Genomic DNA, 24,595 nt, shown 5'->3' with positions numbered 1-24,595 from the left:
ATTCTCTTGCCTCAGCCTCCCAAGTAGCTGGGACTACAGGTGCCTACCACAATGCCCGACTATTTTTTGTTGCAGTTGTCATTGTTGTTTAGCTGGCCTGGGCTGGGTTGGAACCTGCCAACCTCTGTGTATGTGGCTGGTGCCGTAACCACTATGCTATGGGCAGCAAGCCAAACTTGAATAATTCTCAAGAATGAAATCTTAGTAGTGAAATGGAATAATATAGAGAGATGATCATCAGCATCACTTAATCATTAGTTTGTTCATTCCCAGCATTTTATACTGTAAGAGAATGTTCATATAGTTTAAATCTCTTACTTTATGGACAGCAAACCTGAAATTCAGAGTTGTAAATGACCTGCTTAAAGTACCACATGCAGTTAGAAGGGTTGGGGTTAGAACCTGCGTCTTCTACCTCCTTCAATATTTAGCAGCTTTATCTCTTGTTCCACTTTGGAAAACAATAATGATAGCTGACATTTATTGAGCTTTTACTATAGGCCAGATACTGAAGAGTATAACTGGTGCAAGACTTCAAAGGCCCATAAAAAGGAATGAGACAAATCCTCTGCAGTCAAGGGCCTTGCGGAGATGTCCCATGATACGTTCTCTACTGCTACTGAATGACGAGTCACCAGTTAAACACTGCGGTAGTCTGAGACGCAAGTGTTTTGTACAGTTTGTCAATTTGCTACCTGTGATGACCAGGATGTCAATCTCAGTATACGTGAAATAAAAACTTATTTAGAATATGTGGTAATGTCACTCATGCAGTTCATTTGATTACAAAGAATTCTGAAAATAACCTGCACAGAGGGGTCTGTTTTTCTCTCCATACTGTTTGAAACAAATGAAATTCTGAATTATCTTTATGAATCATTGACAAGTTGCTCAAAGGGTTTGGTGGTTCATTTGACTGACTTCAATTGTTGGTATTCAGGACTCAATTTGTGTGTTAACTTTTTCAAACCAATTAATGCACAGAAAAAGACAATGAGAGAAGCCAAAGGAGTGAACTATGGAATGTGTGTGTGTCAAATTCTGGGGAAGAGTGAACCGGTGAAAATGGCAAAGTATATGCTGGTTTTGAGCCTGAAGTCGTGAGCTCTGGCTTTGGGACTGCTGATGAAACAGAATGCTTTTTAGACATGAATTGAGGTCTTTATTTCCTTCATTGTCACTGATTTGTTTTTGACAGGCAGCAAGAATAAAGTTAGTTTTATCCATCCCTCTCCTCCTGCCTTTGGTAAAATCCAACTCTATCTTGAATACAAAGCATAATTCTTAAAGCAAATAAAACCAGAAGTATTTGTTCTATGCCACAGTGACCGGACCTGAAAGCTTTGGAGCCACATTATCAGAGTTTCGATTCCACCTCGTCTACTACTCACTACCTGTGTGACGCTGGACAAATTTCTTACCCTCATTGCGCCTCAGTTTCCCCATTTGTAAAATAGAGGTTCTAGTGGCACCTCGTTTTATGAGGTTATTTTATGGCATAAAATATAACCGTACACCTAAAGCATTTACACCAGTGTCTGGCCTATGGTAGAAGGTCAATAAATGTGAGTTATGATGATTGTTTTTCAAAGTGTAAGAAGAGAGAGAGAAAGCTGCTAAGATGTTTTAGGGTCTTTTAAGAATCTTGGGGAAGAGAAAGTAGTTAACATGAAATGTGGAAACACATAGAATAAGGTTCTATTCATCTGAGTCGTGTGTTCACTATACTTTTGACTCCTGAGAGGACATCTCTTGTGAGAGAGCAGAGCTTAAATAATTCCACAAAGTCAGAAAAACATGACACATCTCTTTGTCTTCCTCTCCTCCGTTTGCTTTACAGTGATGACAAAACTTTGGAATCAGCAGTTGTCAAAGTCATTAATCCTCTTGAGCAGAGTGACGCCAGGTTTGAGTTCCGAGAGTCTTCCTCTTCCCTCGTGCTGAAAGAGATTCTCCAGGAGGCTCCTGAGCTCATCACCGAGCAGCTGGCTCAGCTCCTCAGAGGTGAGAGATGGCTCCTTCTGTTAAATACTGGAGGGCTTAATGGAGTGTCTCTCAGCCTGCTCATGTAGAAAGAGTGCGATCCATTCTTGGGTTAACAATCCCTTTAAAGACCACGGGAAGCTTCATCAGAGAGGCAGGGAGTAAAGAGTTTGTTAAAGAGTAGCACCACATTGAATATTAAAAATGTGCATTTAAAAACAGGCACGAAGGGCCTTTGCTGTTTCACTAGACAAGAATATTAAATGGGACGGCTGGCCCTCAGTTGGGGAGCTGGAATGGCTCCTCTGGCTGCTTTAATAGCTTCCAGAGGTGATGCCTGCCCCGAGACGGAGCGAATGTGGACCACAGTTCCACATGCCCACATCGAAATATCTCCTGATACTTTTACATGCTCGGTTTATATAATACCTTCCATTTGGGTGACATTGTGTCAGGCTTTTCATAGGCAGATGTCACCGCCTTTGTCCCAGGGTACCCCCCCCCATCTTGTAACACATTTCATCTTTTACTTGGCCCATTTTAAGCCCTCGGGTCCTGGGCACACTGTCATTAATTATTCAACTGATCTCTCCATCTCCAGCAGTGGAGCCCCCTGCTTCCAAGATTAGTTTTTAAGCTAAAAATTATCAGTTGACTGGTGCTACAAAATTACCACAAAAACTCAGTACTTTGACCCTATAGGTCATGGCTTTGGTTTTTGTATACAGCTTTTTTTTTTTTCAGTTTCAGCAATTCATTTCAAACATGGTAGACATAGATATTTCTCAGAAGTGTTTAACACAGGAAAATGAAAAGCAGTAATGAGCAGACTGGAAGAACTAAAAAACAAAGACCAGAAATCTTTTGACTCTACTATTTGAGGACCCTTTACTTTCTTCCCTTCCTTGGTTTCTACCAGAATTTGGAGGGGAAAAGGTCCATGAGGTGTTAGAACTGATAACCTCAGTAAACATGCCTTAAATAGTTCTGTGGCAATGGTTGTCTGGAAAAATAGTCTATAGGAAACTGTGCCCTCCAGTTAACCAAGTAAGCCCAGTCATTTATTTTTGTGACAGAGGAGAATGAAAAGAAAGTTAACTGGGGGTCTCAGCTGAGAGACAGTCAGATGTGTGGTGCAGGCAAGCACTAGAGGATACTTTTTTCAATATCTTGTAAACAAAGATATTTGGTTCATGTTTTAAAAACGTGTGTTCTTTAGTCAGAGAAAAATGTAGTCACTGAACAGCTCCTCATCATGATTTTCTATAAATAGTGAAATAATGTGAGACTGTAATATGCCGGCCCAGAGATAGAGCTTTCTTAAAAGCTCCTGAATCCTTAGTAAATAGGACTATTGTTGATGATGATGATATTCAGATTTAGGGAATGAGAAGGGGTGCAGACCCTTTTGCCAATAACCTTGGGATTAGTTTGCAGAGCTCCCAGGAAATAGAGCTAGGGTAAAGGGTTTCGTTTTAAGAAAATCAGAGGGTTTTTTTTTTTTTTTATAAGGTTAGGCTTGACATGGCATTGGGAAGCTGGCAGAATGGGGACATCACTTCCTTGTCACTTGGGAGTTGAGAGGTTGGAGAGTCTTTACCTGTGAAGACTGTCGGTATGGTGCTGTCTCAAGATAAGAAATCCACTAAACTCTGGGAGGCAGAAAACGTAGATGGCTTATTATGGGGGAAAGAGGGCTCTGCAGACCTTTGGCCAAAGCGTGTGTGTGTGTGTGTCTGTCTGTCTGTCTGTCTGTCTGTAGATGGAACATCTCTGAATAGTTCTGGCTAGAAAGAACTAAGGAATGATGACCTGAGGAGTCTGACTTTAAAGAAGTATTCAAATGTTCAGTGGTAAAAAGTATTTTTGGACAATGGGCCAATTTTATAAAGCTCCTAAATCCTTAGTAAATATGAAAAAAAAATTATTAAGTCCAATTTTTTTGTTTTCACTGAATTCAATTTTAGATATTCTAGTTTCTCAATCATGTATTGACATCAGGCCTAGAAACAAACTTGTTTTCTACATGTCTATGAGTAATTTCAGCATTTTTTATCATAACACGAATAGTTCTTTTTCTAAAGGGTTCCCTTTATAAGTTAGCTATACTGTTAGTTTGTACTTTGGCATGCTCTAAATAATCACTCATTGGAACTTTTCTAGAATGCATATTTATGTATTTCTCTAATACATTAAAAGAATGCAAACATTTAATGCACACCTTTGCCATAAGGAATTTTTATAAAATGTCTGTTTTTAGATGTCAGAAGACTAGATATTTATAGTTCAGACTTGGAAGAGTCTTTCAAAGCATCATAATGAGACCTCAGTGAAGAATACAGTATTATAAACTTTGTACCAAAGAAGTAAGAATTCTCTAGGAGCTAAGTAATTCGTTAATTTGATTGTCTTTTCCTTATTATTCCCATGGTTATATCCCAGAAAATGTCATGTTGAGGCATGCTGGCAAACTATAAATAGATTTCAAGTGGGTCAAGGTATTGATCCCCTGAGATCTTGAGGAAGACCCTGTGTATGCCTCTTAGCCTCATGTGCTGAAAAAATAAAGTGTCATTTTCAGTGTGTTCCTTACTGTGCAAAAGGTTGGGCCTCCTCTTCCTTAGTCTTGCCTGTTAGCTCCTTTTCCTTTGCTCAGTTTCTAAGTATTGGAGTGCCCTAGAATGTGTCCTGGGACATTTTTTTTCTATATGCTATTTTTAGGTCACTTCATTTAGTTCCAAGACTTTAATATCATGCACAGGTTATGACTGTGTATCTCCAACTATGACCTCTTTTTAGAGTTCCAGACAATATATCCAATGCCCCTGTGACATCTTCACATGTGTACTTAACTAGAACCACCAGCTTACCATGAACACAGCGGAACCCAACCTGTTAGTCCCCACGTACCTCCAAACATGTGTTCATTCTAGTTTCCACACTTAGGTAGACGGCAACAATGTAGGAGTAATGCTTGATTCTTCCCTTTACCTTCTGCCCCACGCTGATCCGTCAGCAGGTCCTGCTGACCCTCCATGTAGAACATAACCTGCATCCAACCATGTTTTCCTGGTCACCACTGGGACAGTGACCCAGTCCAAGCCACCATTCTGTCCTTCCTTGACTATTGTGACAGCTGCCTGAGCATCGCCCTGGTTCCTCCGTAAAATCCATTGCCTATGGAGTAGTCAGAATGGCCTTTAAAAATATAAGTCAGGTCATGCCAGTCCCCTGTTTGCAACCCAGGCACCCTACCTTTACCCTTATAAACCACAACATCCCCTCTCCTCCGCCTACTCTGACTTCATCTGATGAGATGTCGCTCTTTTCCAACTGTGTTCCAGACTCAAGGACCTCTCGGTTTTTCAAGTATGCCAGACTCTTCCCACCTGTGAGGATTTATATAAGCCGTTTCCTCCTGCTGGAATGCTTGTTCTCATCTATCTACATATCTTTTTGCCTGTCACTGGTCCCCTCCTCCTTCTTGCTCCCTTTCTCCGGGGTGTAAGCTTCGTGAGAAAGAGACCATGTGTTGTGTGCACTGCTTCACCCTTGGGTCTCTGGTGCCTAGAGCAGTGCCTGGCACATAGCAGACCATCAATAGATACTGTCGTAAAATTAAGTTTGCAAAACTTTTTACATGCTTTCTATTTTTGATGACTGCATTGATTTAGTTAGTGCTGGTACTGTCATTTTCATCCTATTCCAGTCTATCCTTCCAGCACTCTTAACATCTAGAATTTGGATGTCGTTCCTTCCAGCAATAAGCTCGTTTTTCTAATTTCTTTCTTTCTTTCTTTCTTTCTTTTCTTTTTCTTTTTCTATTTTTTAGCTTTTAGAAATCCTAGTGGCATTAGTTTGGGTATTTTGCAAGCATTTGTTTTCATTTTTATCATTTGATTAAATAAATGTAATTTTAGCCCTTTTGTGGAGTAAAATACATGGACTAAAAAGAATATACAACCTATGTATATAGGTCAAAGAACTTTTATAAAGAGCAGGCCCTTTTAGCAATTATCTGAATAAAGAAGAAGACCCCTTTGTACTACTTCCTATTCCTACTCACTCTTTCCTTGGTAAAAGGTAACCACTTTTTGATTTTTATGGTATACTTTTATTTGCTTTCCGTTAGAATGTTACCATTCCTGTGTATACCCACTAGCACTACAGATGGGTTCTGACTCTGTTTCGACATTGTATGAATGAAATCACACAGCATAGACACTCCTTGTTTTCATATCTCTGCATTTGTATGAAAGATAGTATCTCGGCCGTCATCAGTGGCTCAGTGGTTAGGGCGCCAGCCCCATATACCGAGGGTAGCAGGTTCAAACCTGGCCCCGGCCAAACTGCAACAACAACAACAGAAAATAGCCAGGCGTTGTGGCAGGCGCCTGTGGTCCCAGCTGCTTGGGAGGTTAAGGCGGGAGAATCACCTAAGCCCAGGAGTTGGAGGTTGCTGTGAGTTGTGATGCCACAGAGCTCTACCCAGGGTGATAAAGTGAGACTCTGTCTCTAAAAAAAAAAAAAAAAAAAAAAAAGAGAGAGATTATCTACTTGCATAGGTCAGTAATCTCTCTACCGAACTAGCTATTATTGTTCCCTTCCTTTTTCCATATACAATTTGAGATACAAAAAGGTGTGCCATACAATAAAACAGAAAAACAAAAAGAATCAGGGTCAGGAAACATGAAAACAAGTAGAGAAAGGAATATGATCAGCTATAGTTATAAATTGGGGGGAGTAAAAATGATGATTGGTTTGAAACTTTGGATATGACCTTCCTAGAGCCAATGAAAAAACAGAAATATGGTTAATTATAATATTCATATTCTTATTGAAACAAATGCACATATCAGTTTCTTATTTTAAGAAGACACAATAAGGTATAAAGATTTTTTTGCATCGGCTTCTCGAAAAGACACCTGAGATGGTCATGAATACTCCCAGCTCCATGGGTCCCTTCCTGCACTCAGTAGAGTTTACACAGGATTGGGCACAGGGGTCCAGTACTTCCTGCCCCTCAGTCAGTACTTGGGGGTTCCTTTAATATTCATTATTTTTTAATCAGCTTCACATTTATTCTAGCAATCTTGTTTTCTGTCTGTTCCAAATTTATTTTCTGTATGTGCTGAGGTTTTTTTTTTCTTCCTCTAAGTATAGAACAAATATATATTTAAGTTTAATCATTTGAATCTTTTGAGTTTATACTTACTGCTGTACCTGTATGTCAGTGTTTGCATCATGGCACCCCATTCCGTTAAAACATTGAGGCAGGACCTGACTATTACAGATGTTGTTAAAAAAATCATGTACATGCCAATTCAAAGCAGGTGTCATGTTGCCACATAGCAATAACCTGCTTGGGTTTCTCTAATAATCTCCCTTGTCACTGTGTCCTTTGGGCAGGGGCAGGACATGGATAAATGTCAACAGGGGACTCAGCCATGTCCAGAGTGTGTTCAGGCTTTGAGAGGGAATTTAACAAAATTTAAATAATTTACATTTTTAGAAATGAATACTTTGTACAGTAAGTAGTCTTGCTGTTATTCTCTTTTACTAGGGCATAACTCAAAACTTAGAAATTTCAGGATACAAATTATTAGCATCCACTTTCACCTGGAAAGGCTTCTTTCTTTTTTTTTTTTTTTTTTGCGGTTTTTGGCCAGGGCTGGGTTTGAACCCACCATTTCCAGCACATGGGGCCGGCACCCTACTCCTTTCAGCCACAGGCGCCGCCCAGGAAAGGTGTTCTTTCTATCTGCTCATGGAGATAAGATCATGAATGGCCCTGATTTTTGGAAACATGCTTTAGCCTCTTCCCTGACCATTTCTGTTTCTTCTGTGTGGCTCTTTTTTCTTCCTTTCCCCCTCCCTCTTCTCTTCTTCTTACTCTTCTCCTGTCTGGCTCGAAGATCTTTTTGTTATCATTTTCAAACACACTGCAGCCTGAGCATTCCTAAATCACCTTATACAGTCACGGTGGCCTCAAGTTGGTGCTTGGCTATGCTCTGGGTTTGTGCCAAAATGCAACGGCTCCAGCCCTGCCAGTCTCTTCAACCTGCATTCTTGCATCTCTCCAGAGATGTGTACTAGAACGCCACTGCCAAATTCAAGATCCATTAAATTGCTGAATCATCACATGGGGGCTTTGCGTGTGTGTGCGTGCGCACATGTGTATTAGTGTGTGTGTGTGTTTCCTGGAACCAGCTGGCACTGAGATTTCAGCCACTGATTACCAGACACACTCCGATCAACACCTCACTTTACCCAAATGGCCTTTCATGTCTATTTGTACGAGGCCTTGACAGAAGCCATAAGCCAGGAGGGGAAAAAATAACATAATTGTTCTTAGTTTACGACTAAGTGGAAAAACAATGCTGTAGCTTTTTCAAAAACAAACTCTATCCTTTCTGTTGGTGGTTCCATTTGACCTTTAATAAAGAATAGTTGCTTGCTATTTTAGCAGCCTGGATTAACAGCTTCAAAAAGATCCTTTTAAGGAGGTCAAACAGAAAAGAAACAGAGCCAACTATTTTTTTTTTCCTCTCTTGCCCAGGGTGAATCATCCCCTCTCCTGAAATGGTTACAAAGTCCAAGGGGAATTACATTGCCTGTTTTGCTTAGGGAGAGAGAAGGCTGTTTTGCTTCGGAAGGTGCTGGAGGCAATGGAAAGAAATTACCGGTTCTGCTCCATGTAAAACCGAAATGATTCCTCAGCCTCAGACGGTTCCTTATTCTTAGATTTAGATATTTTACATTTATAAGAATAGTAAGCCCTTAATATGCTGCTGCTTATAACTTTTCAGACAAAAATGGGACCTTTAATTGTATTTCTATCTTTTTTCTCCCTCTCTTTTCCTTCTTCCTCTCTGTTAATCATTCTTTAATTTTTTGTCTTAGTGTGAAAAAAAATCAATCCCAGGTGAAAGAAGAGATTGAAATGCCTTCTTTTCTGCTAAGAATTTATAATGCAGAATATGCCTTTATGTGCTGAATGTTTTCCCCAAACAACTTCTGACTTCATTAGATCGTGTTTAATATTAATGTGCTGCAATTGCTTTTGGCAAGAGGTCCTTTACTTCCCCATTCTTCTGAGCAAAGACTATTGTGGTTGATTTCTTTTCTAATGGAATGAAATGTTTGTTGCTATCTTTTATTATAATTGCTTTCTTTGTTGCTTTCTGTTGATCACCCCCCTCCCTCTCCTTTGCCTATGTGTAGCTGGGACAATTTGGGGTGCATGTTTATGAATTTATGTATTTCTTTTTTCATTTTGCAAAATTGTTGAAGTCAATGCTCGCTATGAAAACAGGTCTGAGTTTACTGAGAGGTGCCTGTAGTTGCTGTGTACCCTGATATGGATATTTCCCCGAGTTTGTAACTGAATGGATTTCAAATGTGAGGTAGAAAATTTGGCATAGGTGGGGCACTGGGATAGTGTTGGGCCATAGCCTTTCATATGCAGTAAAATCAGCTGGATAAGCTGATGAACATCTTTCTAAGTTTTTCCTTCTTAGGTCAGTACATCATCTCCTTTGTCAAGTCACAATCATTAAGTCAAGGTCAGAAGCTTTTTACTGAATTATCCAGTAGTCTCTGTTGAATACAGTATCTATTAGATTAATTTTTGAATACTGCCTTTCCATTTTACATATTTTGAAAAAGAAGATCCCCCAAATCAAAAAAACTGGATTCTGGCTTTGAGTGTAAGCCAGGTACATTTTTATGACATTTATTCTTGAGTATTTTACATATGGATGCTATTGCAGTTTTTTTAAACATTTTTTATCTGATTTTTAATCATTTGTGATTATTTATAGAAGTGTAGGCAGTTTTTGTATTCTCAATCTTATCTGCAGCAAACTTGCTAAATTGATTTACTATTCTACACTCCTTTGTAAATTCTTTGAGGGGTTTTCTTTTTTACATACACATTCTATCATGAGTGTGGAAAGACAGTTTTTATTTCTTCCTGTCGTGTACCTAGATTTTTCACTTCTTTTGTTTCCCTCGGATTCGCAGTGCAGTGTTGGATGGGAACAGCCGTAACAAGCATTCTTGATCTCCTTCCTAATCTGAAGTGGAAGTCTTTTAGTACGTCACAATTAACTATGACGTTTGCTTTCTTTATTTGGTTTTTATAAATGTCATTTATTAAATTAAGAAAGTTGTTTTCCTAGGGCCAGGGTCAGTGGCTTATGCCTGTGATCCCCGCCCTTTGGGAGGCTGAAACAGAAAGATTGCTTGAGGCCAGGAGTTCAGCACTAGCCTGGGCACCATAGGCAGACCTTGTTTCTAAATAAATAAATATTTTTTAAAAAGAAAGTTACCTTCTATTTCTACATGACTGAGATTTTATATGATGATTAAATATCAGCTTTTATGAAGTAGTCTTACTACTTGACATTTACTGAGGCGATCATATAATTTTTCTTCTTTATTCTGTTACTGTGGTGAATTGCATTGATTGCTCTGTGAATGTTAATTTGTCCTTGGGTTGTGGGAGATCCTTACTTGGTGGCTATACAATATCCTATAATGCATGGTTGAATTTGAGTTGGGACTAGTTTAAAAATTGTTTTTGCATCTATGTCTATGAGAGAGACTTCCCTCTAATTGTTCCATCTTGTCATGGCCCTTTTGGGTGTTGATATCAAGGCTATGCCAGATTCATAAAGTTAGGAAATCTCACATTTTCTGATTTGGGGGAAGAATTTATAAAAAATTAATATATTTATTTCTTAAATGTTTGCAATTATGGACTTTAAACTACCGATTTATTTTTAAATAGATATAGAACCCCTAAGATTTTAAAATTTCTCTTCCAGAAATTTTCTCTTACCAGTTTTGACAAGTTGAGTTTTTCTAGTCATGTCCTCTTTTTCTAAATTTTGAAACTTACTATAAGTTCTCCATGCTTCAGAATAGGTATTTTCTTCTGAGATATTTTCCACCTCAACAGTCTTTTCCCCAAGGGTCTAATCTACCATGAATCCATTTTTGAGATTTTAAATTCAAAGCTTATAGTTTTAAAGTTTATTAAATTTGTAGTTTTAAAGTTTCATTTGATTATTTTGTTTGTAGACTTGAATTCTCTACTATAATTCTCCAAATAGTTTTGTTATTTTCTTTAATTTCCTCTGGCTCTGTTTCCATTCTTTTCCTTGGGAGTTTTTTCTTCTGGCCTTTCTAATCATTTGATCTTATTTCCTTTCTGATTGGTCATTTTTTAAATTTATGGCTGAATAGTGTATATGAATAAAATGTAGCGATGATGAGATTGCGGATGATGAAATAGGTTTCCTCTTGGAGGAATTTACACAAAAATTAAAAGAATGGCAGATACATTTAATCTTCTCGGTTTGAGCTGATTCAAGTAAGAGTTTCAGTCTTCATGAAGACTGGTCAACTTTTTACGTCACTCTTCTCCTTGGGAAGGGGTCAGCAAACTTTCTTGCTAGGGCCACATAGTAAATATTTTAGGCTATGTGGGCCTGTGGTCTCTGTTACAACCAACAACTGAGCTGTCATTATGGTACAAAGGCATTGACAAGCAATATGTGAATTAATAATGCAGCTGTGTTCCAATAAAACTTTATTCATAGTAATAGAAAGTTAACCAGATTTGACTTCCAGACTATGGTTTTCCAACCCTAGTTCTAGGGTGTAGATCTCCAGGAGTCCCACCTCAAAACTTGAGCTATTCAACTAAAATTTTGGGGTTTTTTTCTGTAGAGGGCCTTAAACTTTTAGTTTTTGTCTCCATTGCGCTGTGGCACTTCTCTTAGATCTGCTAACTTTCTCGCCCTGTTGCTACTATGGGAGACTAGGAGACGGGGCTGAGACCCATACATGCTTATAGAGTTGAGTGCAGGTGCTGAAATCAGCAACCTTCAGGCAAAAGCTAACTAGGCTTCTAAGTTAGGAGCTGGATGCCTGTAAAGTAGGTGTGGGTGTTTTAAGTCCATCTAAGGAGGGTGCTGATAACCACAGACAAGAAGCAGCTTCAGTAGGCTTGTCAGCTATCCAGGTCATCTTATGTGAACTTTGGCTATGTAGTATCATTTGCATTATGGTTTTAAAATTTCTCCACCCTTTATATTGCCATGACAGTTTTAAAATAACTCTATAAAGTATGAAAATGAGAGGGAACCCAATTGTAAAAATTACTACCCAAATTCTTAATAAAAATCAACCCCTTAGCCTTGAATACTCCTCTCCTCAATTTGTGAAAATTCTTAAGACCAAAAGCCTCTTCCTTTGGGTGCAGCTGTTCTTTTCATGTCTTCTCGCTCCCTTTCTCTTAAGAGAGCGTACTTTCACTTTTGATATTTCAACTTACATTTTAAATCTTCCAATAAAAGGTGCTTGCTTTTGGCTTCCATGGTGCATCATGAAATTCTTTTCCCAACTATCCACCACCTTGGAGGATGGTAACAAGCCCATTCGCTGTAACTTGTGACTTAGCAAATGCCCGGAGGAGAAAAGCAACACCAAATGTTAGGTCCACCTCTCTGCTCTTACCTGCTCCCCAGGACCTGAGCTTCTGAAATAATCACTTGAGGGTAACTCTCTCTTTTTTTTTTGAGACAAAGCCTCAAGCTGCCCCCCCTGAGTAGAGTGCTGTGGCATCACAGCTCACAGCAAACTCCAACTCCTGGGCTCAAGCTAGTCTCCTGCCTTAGCTTCCCAAGTAGCTGGGACTACAGGCACCCGCCACAACACCCGGCTATTTTTTTTTGGTTGCAGCCATCATTGTTGTTTGGTGGGCCCAGGCTGGATTTGAACCTGCCACCTTAGGTGTATGTGGCTGGCACTTTAGCCACTTGAGCCACAGGCACTGAGCCAGGATGTACCTCTCTAATGTCTTCACAGATTATTATCATTGTTGTTATTTTGGATTTGATCCATCTTCTTTCCTTGTTCTTGGTACAAGTCCTCTACCACAGCTAGAAGCAGATGAGGAACTTTTGGAAATCCATATTCACCAATTACCTTAATTATGAGTGGACAAATCATCTTTATATTTTAGATTTTATGCCAGAAATTGACAGAACACAAGGTATTCAAAAAATCGTTTTCACACTCCGTCTTCAAATGCTTGTTCAAACTGAATTTGCCCAATTCTCTACATGATGACTGTTTCTTAGTTCTCATCCAAAAAAGCCTTCTTACTGACCTTCCCAATATTCCTTGTCTAATTTATTACTTATGTTGATAGCCAGAGCGATTCCTATAGTACATAAATTTGAGCATTCCCCTATTTAAAACTCTTTAAAGACTCCCATCTCTCTTAAAATATAAAAGAAAAACTTTGAGATGGTTTGTAAGGCCCTTCATGATCTGGCCTTGGTCTACCTCTCTGATCTAATTTTTCAACGTTTTTTCCCCTTAAAATCATGCAATCAACCTCTAACCATTTGCTTTCCATTTGTTGAACTGGCCTAATTCCCTCCCACCCCGGTGCCTTTGCACATGATCTGTCTAGGCTATGCTTTCCCCCTTCCTTCACCTTTGCCTTAAGGGCCTACATGTCCTTCAGTCTCAAGACTCCTCTGATCCCCTAATTCTGGCGCCTATATCCAGAGTACTGTATATTTTCCCAGTGACAGTTCATATATTTTTATATTGAAAATGCGTGTGTTTACTTATTTGTAGACTGCCATGACTATAAGGGGCAAGGTTATCTCCAATGAAGTGTTAAATCATTATCATCTTGTACAGTGTCCATTTAGCTTATAATAAGTGCTCAGTAATTGTGAAGGAATAGGTGAATGGAATGCTTTAAATACATTTGGCAGTATTTACTTTGGATCATGATGTTTACATTCACTGGATTCTCAGTATAACAGTGTGAACTGGGAAAGCAGTATTATTTATGTTAAAAATGGACAGAGAGGTAACAGAGAGGCTGGATGTCTTACTTGGGACATTTCAGCATGTTTAATGGCAAAGGTAGACCTCATCTCTAAGTCTTGTGGGTCTCAGGCCACGTGTTTAAATTGGGTACTATAGTTTTCCCTTACTGGATACTTTTGTTTCCCATTACCCCTTTTGCATCCTTTCCTCTCCTTTGTTTTCCATTTTTCCTCTTCTACGATTGACGTTAAGGCTACACTAAAAGCTAGAGAGAAGCTAGTGCCTTGATTATCAAGAGAATGGGGATTTTTAGAGAGTTGAATTGTTCATCAATAAGCAAAACGTCTCTCTCGCCCCATGACTCTGTGTCCATTGGGCTGGGAGTGCAGACGATGTGCATGTAATAGACAGTAACTCCTCTTTCAACGTGAGATCATTCATAGAAATCCAGGAGTTTGTGAGAGGTCATTCATAGTGGCAAATTACTTTGCAATCTAGACCCATGATTTAGATCCTGCTCATGAATCCTGAATCTTTTTACTTCAAAACCATGTATGATGCTTGGAAGATCAGAAATGAACTTCAGGTTAACCACTTCGTCAGACTCCTTAGCTATTAACAGTGGGATTATGCGTCATTTAGTTGTGAAAAAGAGGAAGTTTGTATGTGGAATTAATAACGTGCTAAGAGGGAACAGTATTCTCTGTGGTCCCTTGAAGGAAATAGTATTGACTAGATTTTTAAGTAGTTTACCATTAACTTCTGTTTTGAAATCATTTAAATACTTAATGTATATTTTGTTTGCGTGTTTGTGTGGGGTGGGGGGAAGCTATAATTTCCTCCTTTATTCATTAATTCTATACCATACAGTGTGCTAGGGTCAGTTAAATTGTAGACAGTAATACTGGGAGAATAATGAGTCTGGGAAGATGGTATATGAAGGATTTTCTAAAAATCGTCCCTTGAATGTTGTACTGTGGAGTCCCCTGGTCACAGGAAGGGAAAACCTAAAGCCAGAGGCCAGGAAACACCAATTTTCCTGGCCTCCCTCTTGGCTGGTCTGCAAAGTTTAAGGATGTATTTCTTTGTGCCTTTCAGGTAGCATTCTTTTCAAGTGGATGGCCATGGACTCAGAGAAGATCTCAGAGAAGCAGGAGGAAATTCTCACTATCCTGGAAGAAAAATTTCCTAACTTGCCTCCAAGAGAGGATATCATCAACATCCTGCAGGAGACCCAGTTCAGTGCTCAGGGTGAGTGATTCTATCTCCAGCCTCTCACCATTATGAGTGGGAAAGATTTGTGGTATAGAGTGTAGTCAGGCCTGAAAGGGCAAATTCAGTGTCTTTTCACTTTCTTCTCTTCTGCTTATGCTAGCGGAAGAGTCTCAGGCACACATTGTCGGCTCACCTGGAAACGGACAGCCCACACTGCAGCCCTTTCAGCCTGCATGTGTGGTTAACATGTGTGTCCACCACACACCCCAGATGCATCATTTTACATTCAATTCCTGAGCTGAGAGTTTTCTATTTTGAGCATGCGGCTGGAGCAGTGTCAAGAACAATGGAATTTTATAAATTAATTAATTTTAGACAAAGAGAGGGAAGATGGCTAGGCTGATGAAATTGTTCTCCAAGTCCAGGCTTTCTCAGGGCAGTGAATTTCCTGAATCAACAGTTTTATAATAGTAAATAGCTATACCTCATGAAATGCCTGATATGTACAAGGATCTGATGGTACAACTTCACAAGGATTGCCTTTCTAATCCTCATGACAACGCTGAAAGTCAAGGGCTTTACTGTTCCCCATGTCCAGAGAGAATACTGAAATACGGAAAGATTTCTTTGCTTTCCCAATTTTAAAGACACACATCAAGTGGTCAGGCCAGGATTTAAACCCAGACAAGCTATCTTTAAGGTGCAAACACTAAATTGCATAACTTTCTCTCTTGTTTCGGGATCCCCCAGGGGCAAAGACTGAGGCAGAGCAGTTTCATGGCAGGTGATCCTGGCACAGCTGGTGGGGGAATGGATGGCTGCATCCACCCAGTTAGCTGACTGGGAAACCAGAGCTTAACCCCTCTGGAGAACCCTCCAAGAAAAATGTAAAGTTATACCCCAGGGTTATCCCACCTGAGGGGTGCAGAGATGTGCAGGAATGTCCTCACCTGTGCTCTAAGAGCTGATGGTTAAATTTTCAGGAATTTTGTGAGTTGGTTGACGTTGGATTGGGAGCTGGAGATCTGTCATGGAAGGAGTATTTATACAACAGAAACTGACAAACACTATGAATCAGGTTTTGTTGCTGGTTGTTAAACATTTACTTGCGATAGTAAGGACTACTCAGTCCCAGAAGTTCTCCAGAGTAGGCTCTGGTGACCAGAGAAAGCCTTCAGGAAAAGAGGTTGCAGGTGCTGGTGGCCAAGCCCGCTCTGATGGGGGAAGTCTGAAGAAATGGGGAGGGCGCTGACAGTGTCTGCTGTACCGTCTGTTACCTACGCACTGGTGTGGCTCCAGGATGCTAGGCATTCTGTCACTTATTTTCAAAATGACACCAAACACTGAATGTCACGTTACATCATAAGTCATTTTATGTGGCACCATGAAAGAGTGTGACTTTTCAGTCTTTGAGTCAAAGAAAAATATTTAGTGCCTGTTTCCCCATGCTGCTGTGACTGGCGGTGTGTTCTCAGGTAGGTCAAGCAGTCAGCTGAGATGTCTTAACATCTATCTGGGAAGAGTACATGTGCTTTCCTAGCCTTTGCTGTGGATCTTCTTCCCACGAGGGTAGGCCTAATCACATGTAATTATACTGAGTGAGAATTAGATGTCAAGCCTTTGCTGTTTCGCTGTGATAGATTATATTGAGTCACATTGGTCAACTGACTACCACTGTAACAGTTCTGGATAATTTAGCCATTTGAGATTATTACTCTCATCAATTAAGGAATTCAATAACTTCTATTGCCTGAGCCAATTACGAGGATGAGCAGCTTAATTATGACAGTTTTATGGTACACATTTATGAAGTGTATTTTGGATAAAATTATACTAGAAATATACGGGCTTGCCAAAATGTATTCTGAAGGCAAACTGTGGCCTGGTTTGGTATATATGACTTGTTTGTCTGGTCATGCTAGCTCCCCATTTGCCCACCTCCACCCATCCCTTCCTGCCCTTGTCCTGTCTGGATGTCCAGAGGCTGACTCCTGAGTGTTTAATCCTCTGGGCTCCCTAGGCACTGGCTTCTGGTTGAGTTTGGCCAACAAGAAGATTTAGTAACGGGTGGGGGTGGTGAGATGGAGAAGAATGAGGCTGTAGTTGGTCTTCCCTGCTCCCTTTTCTGCTACTTTTCTGACACCAACCTCTGTTTCCTTCCCTTGTTCCTTCTGGTCCCTGGATGTCTCACCATCTTTTATTCACTGTGTTGGTCCTTCCCACCTCCCTGTAAGTGTCCCATCATCAAAGAGCCTTCTGTTCCATAGCGAGGGGTGACTTCTCTTTCTCACTGGGCTCCTACCTGAACCAGATGTTGCCATTAGTGTGATTATTGACTTAATGTGTGTGTGTTTATTGTAGATGAAGTGAAATTAGAGGGGAAAATATTAAAACTAACAAAGTGAATTATTCCAATAATATCTTGATATTATTTTTAAAAGTTCTCCAAATATAGCATAATGTTCTTTCCTCTCATTCACAGGTTTAAGTATTGAACAGACAATGTTGAAAGATATAAAGGAACTGTCAGATGGAGAAATAAAAGTGGCCATTAGCACTGTGAACATGAACCTTGAGGTAAGGGTGGAAATGCTTTTTTAGCAATGATAGATATCACACGGTTGCAGTCTAAGTACCTGCAATTCAACACTCTCCAGCACTTAAGTCAGCGTTAGTCTTTTGCTGTGAATGCTTTTCTTGTGATATATTTGAGTTGAAATGCAGGTTATTTCTTTAAGTGAAAAACACTATGCTGTCAATGAAACAAGCCACACCTGGATTCTCAAGATAAATGCTATTTTATTTGTCTTAGTACAACAAAACCTAAAACACGCTCGTTTATGTGTGTACGTGTACATATTTAACATGTTTAATAGCAATTATGATACATGCGGTTAGGTTCACTTCCTTATTTTCTATGTACCATCCTGCATTGTTCAGAGAACTTTTCTTTAAAGAAACAGGTTGTCCTTTGGCCTTGGTAAGCTGTTTGGATGCATGGCATTTTGGTAACCAATGGTGACAACTCAAGTGTTAATAAGGAACCTCCTTCTAGTCTGTTAAATGAATGACAACGAATGAACACCAATCTTGTCTTTGTGTGTTTCCTTGGTAAATTACCTTTTGCCTACTTTGGGGGTTTTCCATGACTTGCATGTTAATCTTAATTAACCTAGCTAATGGGAACTATATTTTACAAAGGTGCTTTTGTGCTTTGGCAGAAGTCTGAGGGATTTTTTTACTGCTATATTGCCTTCTCCAAGTTGATATAGGGTTGAGCTCCCAGGTCAAGTTTATGGAGATAAAATTTGCTCTCTATATTTTATATATTATATTTTGATTTTTGGAAATCTGTGTTGCTATTCTTTTTTTCTCGTAGTGATGATGAGTATATAACATGCGTATTTCTATGGGATAGCAGGTGTTCATATTGTTGTCAACACCCCAGAAAACCCAAGTACAATCCTGGTGCCTTTTTGTTAAATTTATGCCCAGTCGATTAACATCATAATTCAGCTTATGTATCTATATGAGTACTGGAGAGAAAACGTCACATTGCATAGTGCCTCCGAGTTTACAGAACACGTTCTCACTGTATGTACTCGGTAGAGCAACTCTACTGTTTCTGTGAACTTCCAGATTGATAAAAACCTTATGTAATTATTTATTGATGTGATTCAATACAAGAAATATATTCACTTTGGGATGTAGTTACTAGATAATCACCTTTAATTAGAAATTTACTTTGTGCCTAGAAAACCCAAGGAAAGCATGGATTTTACAAGGGTCAGTAGCTCTGAGAATCATTTCTACTAGTTCAAGCCTTAGGGTTTTCTTTCTCCCCCCTCCCACCCTGTCTTCCTACGTTTAATGGCTTCTTATTAGGTTTTAAATGCCTTGTTTGGAATTCCTTTCTAAATTAACATAGAACATCTTGTAATTGCTTGGGGAACTGTCTGTAGTTAGCAAATTATTTTAAGGCTATTAATATTATAGACTTACCATAGCTTTAATGTACCTTCATTTATATTATAGGGTTGTACAAATGGCTTTGTCAGATATGTTAAGCTGCAAATGTTTATCAAGTGGAATAAGTGATAAAATGATCATCTTAATGTTGACAGTAATTCACATACAGGTTCAGTAATTAATCAGGTGGTTAAGTACATCTCTGAAATCACTATATGATTTGGGAGGAGGGGAGAAGGACATTTGTGTATATGAAGATGCAGGGAGCTTTTTCACTTTTGCATAATGGGAATATTAAAGGTAATTGGGAAATGAAGAAAGAACTTTTTAGTAACATTGTCTACATTGTCATTGAATGAGAAAATTTACGCAATTTATCCAGTCTGTCAGTTGGGAAAATCCCCAAGTTAATGGCAGGGTTTGGTTTTCTCTGTAGATTCGCCTGTGATACAGTAGGGTTTTTGCAATTTCTACTCATATTTAGTTATGTTTCAGCATTCCTTTCTCATTCCATTCACCTCACTTTTGAAAATAATGATAGAATCTCCCAAGTCTTATATTGTGTCTCGGTGGCTCATGCCTATAATGCTAAGCACTTTGAGAGGCTGAGGCAGGAGGATTACTTGAGATCAGGAATTTGACACCAGACTAACCAAGAGTGAGACCTGGTCTGTACAAAAAATATTGATAGAAAAATTACCTGGGCAGGGTGGCACATGCCTGTAGTCCCAGCTATTGGGGAGGCTGGAGGATGGCTTGAGCCCAGGAGTCTGAGGTTGCAGTGAGGTATGATGATGCCTCTGCACTCTACTCAGAGTGACCCAGTGAGACTCTGTCTCAAATAAATAAGTAAATAAAATGGCAGAATCCTCACAATCTTATTTTCTTATTTTGTGTTTTGGAGCAGTTGCATAATTATCCTTTAAATCTGGTATATGCTCAAAGAAAATGTCTTAGTTTTTACGACTTTCTAAATCTTATTAGTCCTCTAAAGTACAGTCAACCTAGACACTTCATGATGACTCATGAATTCTTCATTTTGTGTTATCAGCCTCTGAACTCTGGGACAATGTAGTCTAGATGACCAATTGAGGATTTAAATTTATGCTATATGTCTTCCATTAATTTTGAACTTGTTTTAAAATTGATCATGGTTTGATAATATTTTAATTGAAAGCAATGATGGTATCTTTTACCTGTTTCCTTCAATTTTCTGGCACAAGGCTGAAAATATTACTTACTAATATAAGTAGTTAATACTTACTAATGTTTGTAATTTGTCCCTTTGATATCTGATTTTTATTTCTTTTTGAATTTAAATAAATCAGCTAGGAAAGCAAAGCCACCTAGCTAGGCATTCGAAGCAGCCTACTTTTCCCCTTCCCAACCAGTTTCTTCCAGACAGTTATGAATGAAGGTTGACGTTAGATGGATAAAAAATGGCCCACATATTTATAGACATTACTGCTTATCCTCCTGTCCAAAAGTGGAGTGGGTGGCATTTCAAAGTAGTTAGGTGTTGTCACTGGAAGAAATCAACTGGAGGTTCTGTAGCAGTCAGGGATGTGGGAAAGAAGATTCCTTACATTTTTTCAATGGTCCTTTGCAATGCTTAAATTCCACAGTTGTATGTGTCATAGCCTTTATTTGCCTGGTGACCTAATTAATTTTCTTGTGTGGGAACATTCATAAAATTACTCCTTGTAGCATAGACAGTGTATATTCAGAGAGAACCACTGGTTTTGGAAGGAGGAACCACTGCCTTTGATAGACAGGTTAACTCTGACTCTCTACACCAGGAATCCTCAAACTTTTTAAACAGGGAGCCAGTTCACTGTGCCTCAGACTGTTGGAGGGCCGGACTATGGTTTAAAAGGACAGGAAGCAGCTAAGCAGGATAGGCAGCTGCGGCAAAAACACCCGGCAGGGCCGGATAAATGTCCTGGGAGGGCCTCATGTGGCCTGTGGGCCATAGTTTGAGGACTCCTGCGTCTACACAATAAGGGGGAGGCTTCTGAACCCTTTGTCTCTGATTTTTATTTGGTATATCTCTTTATTTGTTATATAATCTTTGATTAGCTGTAACCTAATCAAAGTTATATAAATTGCTGAATGAATTACCATAAAAAGCAGTCGATTGTAATAATATAGAGTTTCATTGCTTTGCTTGATGTGTGAGGTCAGAATGGGTGTGACTTTAATGAGCTGTGAGTAGAAATGGCCTTATCAGAGACATAGCCAGAGGGCAGCCCCTCTTCCAAGGAGGACTGTAGGAAAAGATGCTGCAGTCCCATTTCACGTGGCCCCCAGGCCACCCCGTGTCTGAATGTAGCACCCATCTTGTGGGGAATGCATATCACATATTGGAATCCACTTTACTGATCATTGCTGGACCTGATCCTTTGGGCCATTTTCATTGCTTGCTGATTTGTGGATTACCCAAGAACATGCTTAACTAGAACAAACTTTGCCTTTATTCTTTGTCAGCAGAATCGTGATGACTATTCTTCTTGGACCTAGTTTATTCCCTAGTAAAGTGGTATGTTAGAATGTTAAAAGGAAGGAACAGCTTTTTTCATTCTAATGAGGTGCCACCAAAGCAAGTTTGCTCACAGTGGTACCACATAATGGTTCCCTTGCTGACACCAAACGTTATTACACTTTCTTTAAGCCTCTCCTGAAAGGCTGTAAGTCACTAGCATCTTTGCTCAGGAAGGATGAACACCAGGCAACGCCTTGGTCACTTTTTATTATGATCAATTGGGCTATGACTTATTCTTCCATGCATACTGTATTGATTTGCTAGGGCTGGCATAACAAAACAGCACGAGCTGGGTGACTCAAACAAAAGAAATTTATTGTCTCACAGTTCTGGAGGCTGGAAGTCTCAGATCAACGTGTTGGTAGGATAAATTCCTTCTGAAGCCTGGAGAAAGAATCTGTTCCATGCTTCTCACCTGGCTTCTGATGTTTTGCTGGCAATCTTAGGTGTCACCTCTGCCTTCGCCTTCATACCACCTTCTGCCTATGCGTGTCTCTGTGTCCCGATTTCCTCTTTATATAAGGACAGCAATTGTAATAGATTAGGGTCCATCTTACTACAACACCCCTATCCTATTTATATCCTATAAATAAGGTCACATTCTGAGGTGCTGGGATTAGGACTTCAACATAAAATGTTTTGTGGAACAAAATTTCACCCATAACATTTGTTATCATGAAAGTAGTCATTTTTTAGAAAAATGAAAAGAATACAGTTTATAACAGGACTGTCTGCATGAACCTGTTGCCTGCTAAGTGTAATTTATCTGTTGCTCCCACTTTAAAAAAAAAAAAATTAAACTTATTTCCTTTAAGTGAGGAACAGTCAAGACTTTCAACTGCTGAAATTTTGTCTCTTTTATTCAGAGCTGGCGTCTGAGCGACGTGTTCAGGTCTGTTTTCTCTTTGGGGCTCTGGGCTGTGCTTCTGCTGTGCTCTCAACCTGGGACCTCCTCAGAGCCAGCCACTCTGCTATTTGAGACCTGGGCTGGGGAACACATGGGATGCTTTCTGGCAAAGAACTCAGAGACCTCTGACTCATTCCACCAGCCACGCCACACCTTGGAACAGTGCAGAAGGAAAAATATCAACATTTTTCATCAGCGTTCAGGGCATAGACCAGAATGAATTCTCAGAATCTCTGTTAAACTCCTCCCTGATTAAAGGAAAGTTTACTTGGGCTTTGGTGAAGCATAATTGACTTGTAACCAGGCATTTAAGACTAAGCAAACCAGTCTGAAATATGGCTTACCAATTTTAGATACCAAATATGGTTTCTCATTGTTTGAGCTTGGAGACTTTTGGAGGCTAAGCTAAAGGTACTGTAGACTATTTACCTACCTTATTTTATGATGGAATCCATGGTCTCTTTTTGGGGAGTTTATGTTACTTTTGATTAAGATATTCTTCAACATTGAAGTATTTTGAAAAGGTGGCTTTTCAAAGCTATTCTGCCAACCTATGGAAATACGTGCAGATGGTCTTCCAGGTTCTCAATCCTAAGTGCTTCCATTTCCTTTTGGGTTCAGTTCTGTAAACTCTTCTTTGGTGTAGTACAAATTGATAATTGAAGATGAGTACTCACTATGTACCAGACAGTACACTAAGACTTTATAAGCATTATCTCTCTTACCTCTCTAAGCAGGAGGTGGGGTACTCATGATCACACCTGCATTGGTTAAGGTAGCTCCAGTAGCTGGAACGGATAAACTCCAAATCTGAGCAGCTCAACCCAGAAGTTTATTTTTTCCTTATGCAGCAATCTTATTTGGTATTCTCAGCCATGAGGACTGGGTTGATTCAGAGACCTCTAAAGGCCTTAGAGGCCTTGAGGCTTCTAAGGTTACCTTGAGGACATTTCCATCTTATATTCTAAAAGAAAGAAGAGCTTGGAGGGCCAAGGTGGAGATCTTTATGGCTCTGGTCTGGATGTGACACCTATCGGTTTTGCTTATGTTTCATTGACTGAGGTTAAATCATTTGTCTAATGTACAGCCAGGACCAAACGCAGGTTGGTCCTGCCCCAGCACTGGGTGCACTATTGGAAACACACTACCAAAACGCAAGACTGATATAGAGCTTGAGCTGTTCAGGAGTCCACTGGTAGGTCATCAGGTGTCAGTCATTGCCCCACGTGTCAGACAGCCTTACCCAATCCTTAGTTGGCACTCTTCTAAACTTTCTTCTATAGATGTTCCTGTTTTTCTTTTCTTTTTTAAAATTTCAAAATATTAAGGTGGTACAATTTTTTTTCTTTTTTTGCAGTTTTTTGTGGCTGGGGCTGGGCTTGAACCTGCCACCCCAGGTATATGGGGCCGGCACCCTACTACTTGAGCCACAGGCACTACCCTGGTACAAATATTTTTATTACATAGATATTGTATAATGCTGAAGTCAGGTGTATGTATGTCACCAGCAAGTGTTTATTGTACTTGATATATAAGTTTTTATCCCTTAGCACCCACCGGCCTTCTTGGTTTCCATTGTCCTTTACATCTCTTTGTACAGTGAAGAGTGTTGGCAATCTTTCTCTCCGTACTCTTGGTAGCAGACTTTCTTCCTCTTTATCTTTACATCTTTCCTTCTTTAAAAGAGCATTTTACTTTTAAACTATAAACATCGTTCACATTCTAAGTGCTGATAGTGAAGCTATTATTGGCCCCCCAGATAGAGAAGATTTGCCACAATAAGTCAAGTAGATAAAAGTAATAGGCAAAAGAATTATGGGGCAAGGGATTAGAGAGGACATACCATGTAGGAATGAAAAAAATCTTATGTTTTTTCTCAGACTACCTCCAGAATTCAACAACATGAGTATTCTGATTTAGCTCTTTCAAATTTGTGTCAAAACAGAGCTGTGATTTAGCTTTTTCAAAATTTTGGTTGAAAACACAGGATCCCAATCAGTTAGTGAAAAAAAAATTTTTTTTATTAAATGATAGCTGTATACATTAATGCAAACATGGGGTACAGTGTAGTGTTTTCATATACAATTTGAAATACTTTCATTAAGCTGGTTCACATA

General features: G+C 39.4%; 1 protein-coding gene across 1 annotated transcript in view; it reads left to right on the top strand.

Annotated features, from left to right (window-relative positions):
* Positions 1–24,595, top strand: part of PRUNE2 (prune homolog 2) — a 207,727-nt gene that overhangs the window by 4,142 nt on the left and 178,990 nt on the right. The window contains exons 3-5 of the mRNA XM_023509030.1: positions 1,841–2,004; positions 14,944–15,096; positions 17,543–17,637. Coding sequence (XP_023364798.1) covers positions 1,841–2,004; positions 14,944–15,096; positions 17,543–17,637 — 412 coding nt within the window. The remainder of the gene's footprint in view (positions 1–1,840; positions 2,005–14,943; positions 15,097–17,542; positions 17,638–24,595) is intronic.

This window comes from Otolemur garnettii, unplaced genomic scaffold, assembly GCF_000181295.1.
Source record: "Otolemur garnettii isolate 467f Iridium unplaced genomic scaffold, OtoGar3 scaffold00006, whole genome shotgun sequence".
Taxonomy (NCBI): domain Eukaryota; kingdom Metazoa; phylum Chordata; class Mammalia; order Primates; family Galagidae; genus Otolemur; species Otolemur garnettii.
Note: the sequence above shows the minus strand (reverse complement) of the source record. Positions and strands in the feature narration are given on the sequence as shown.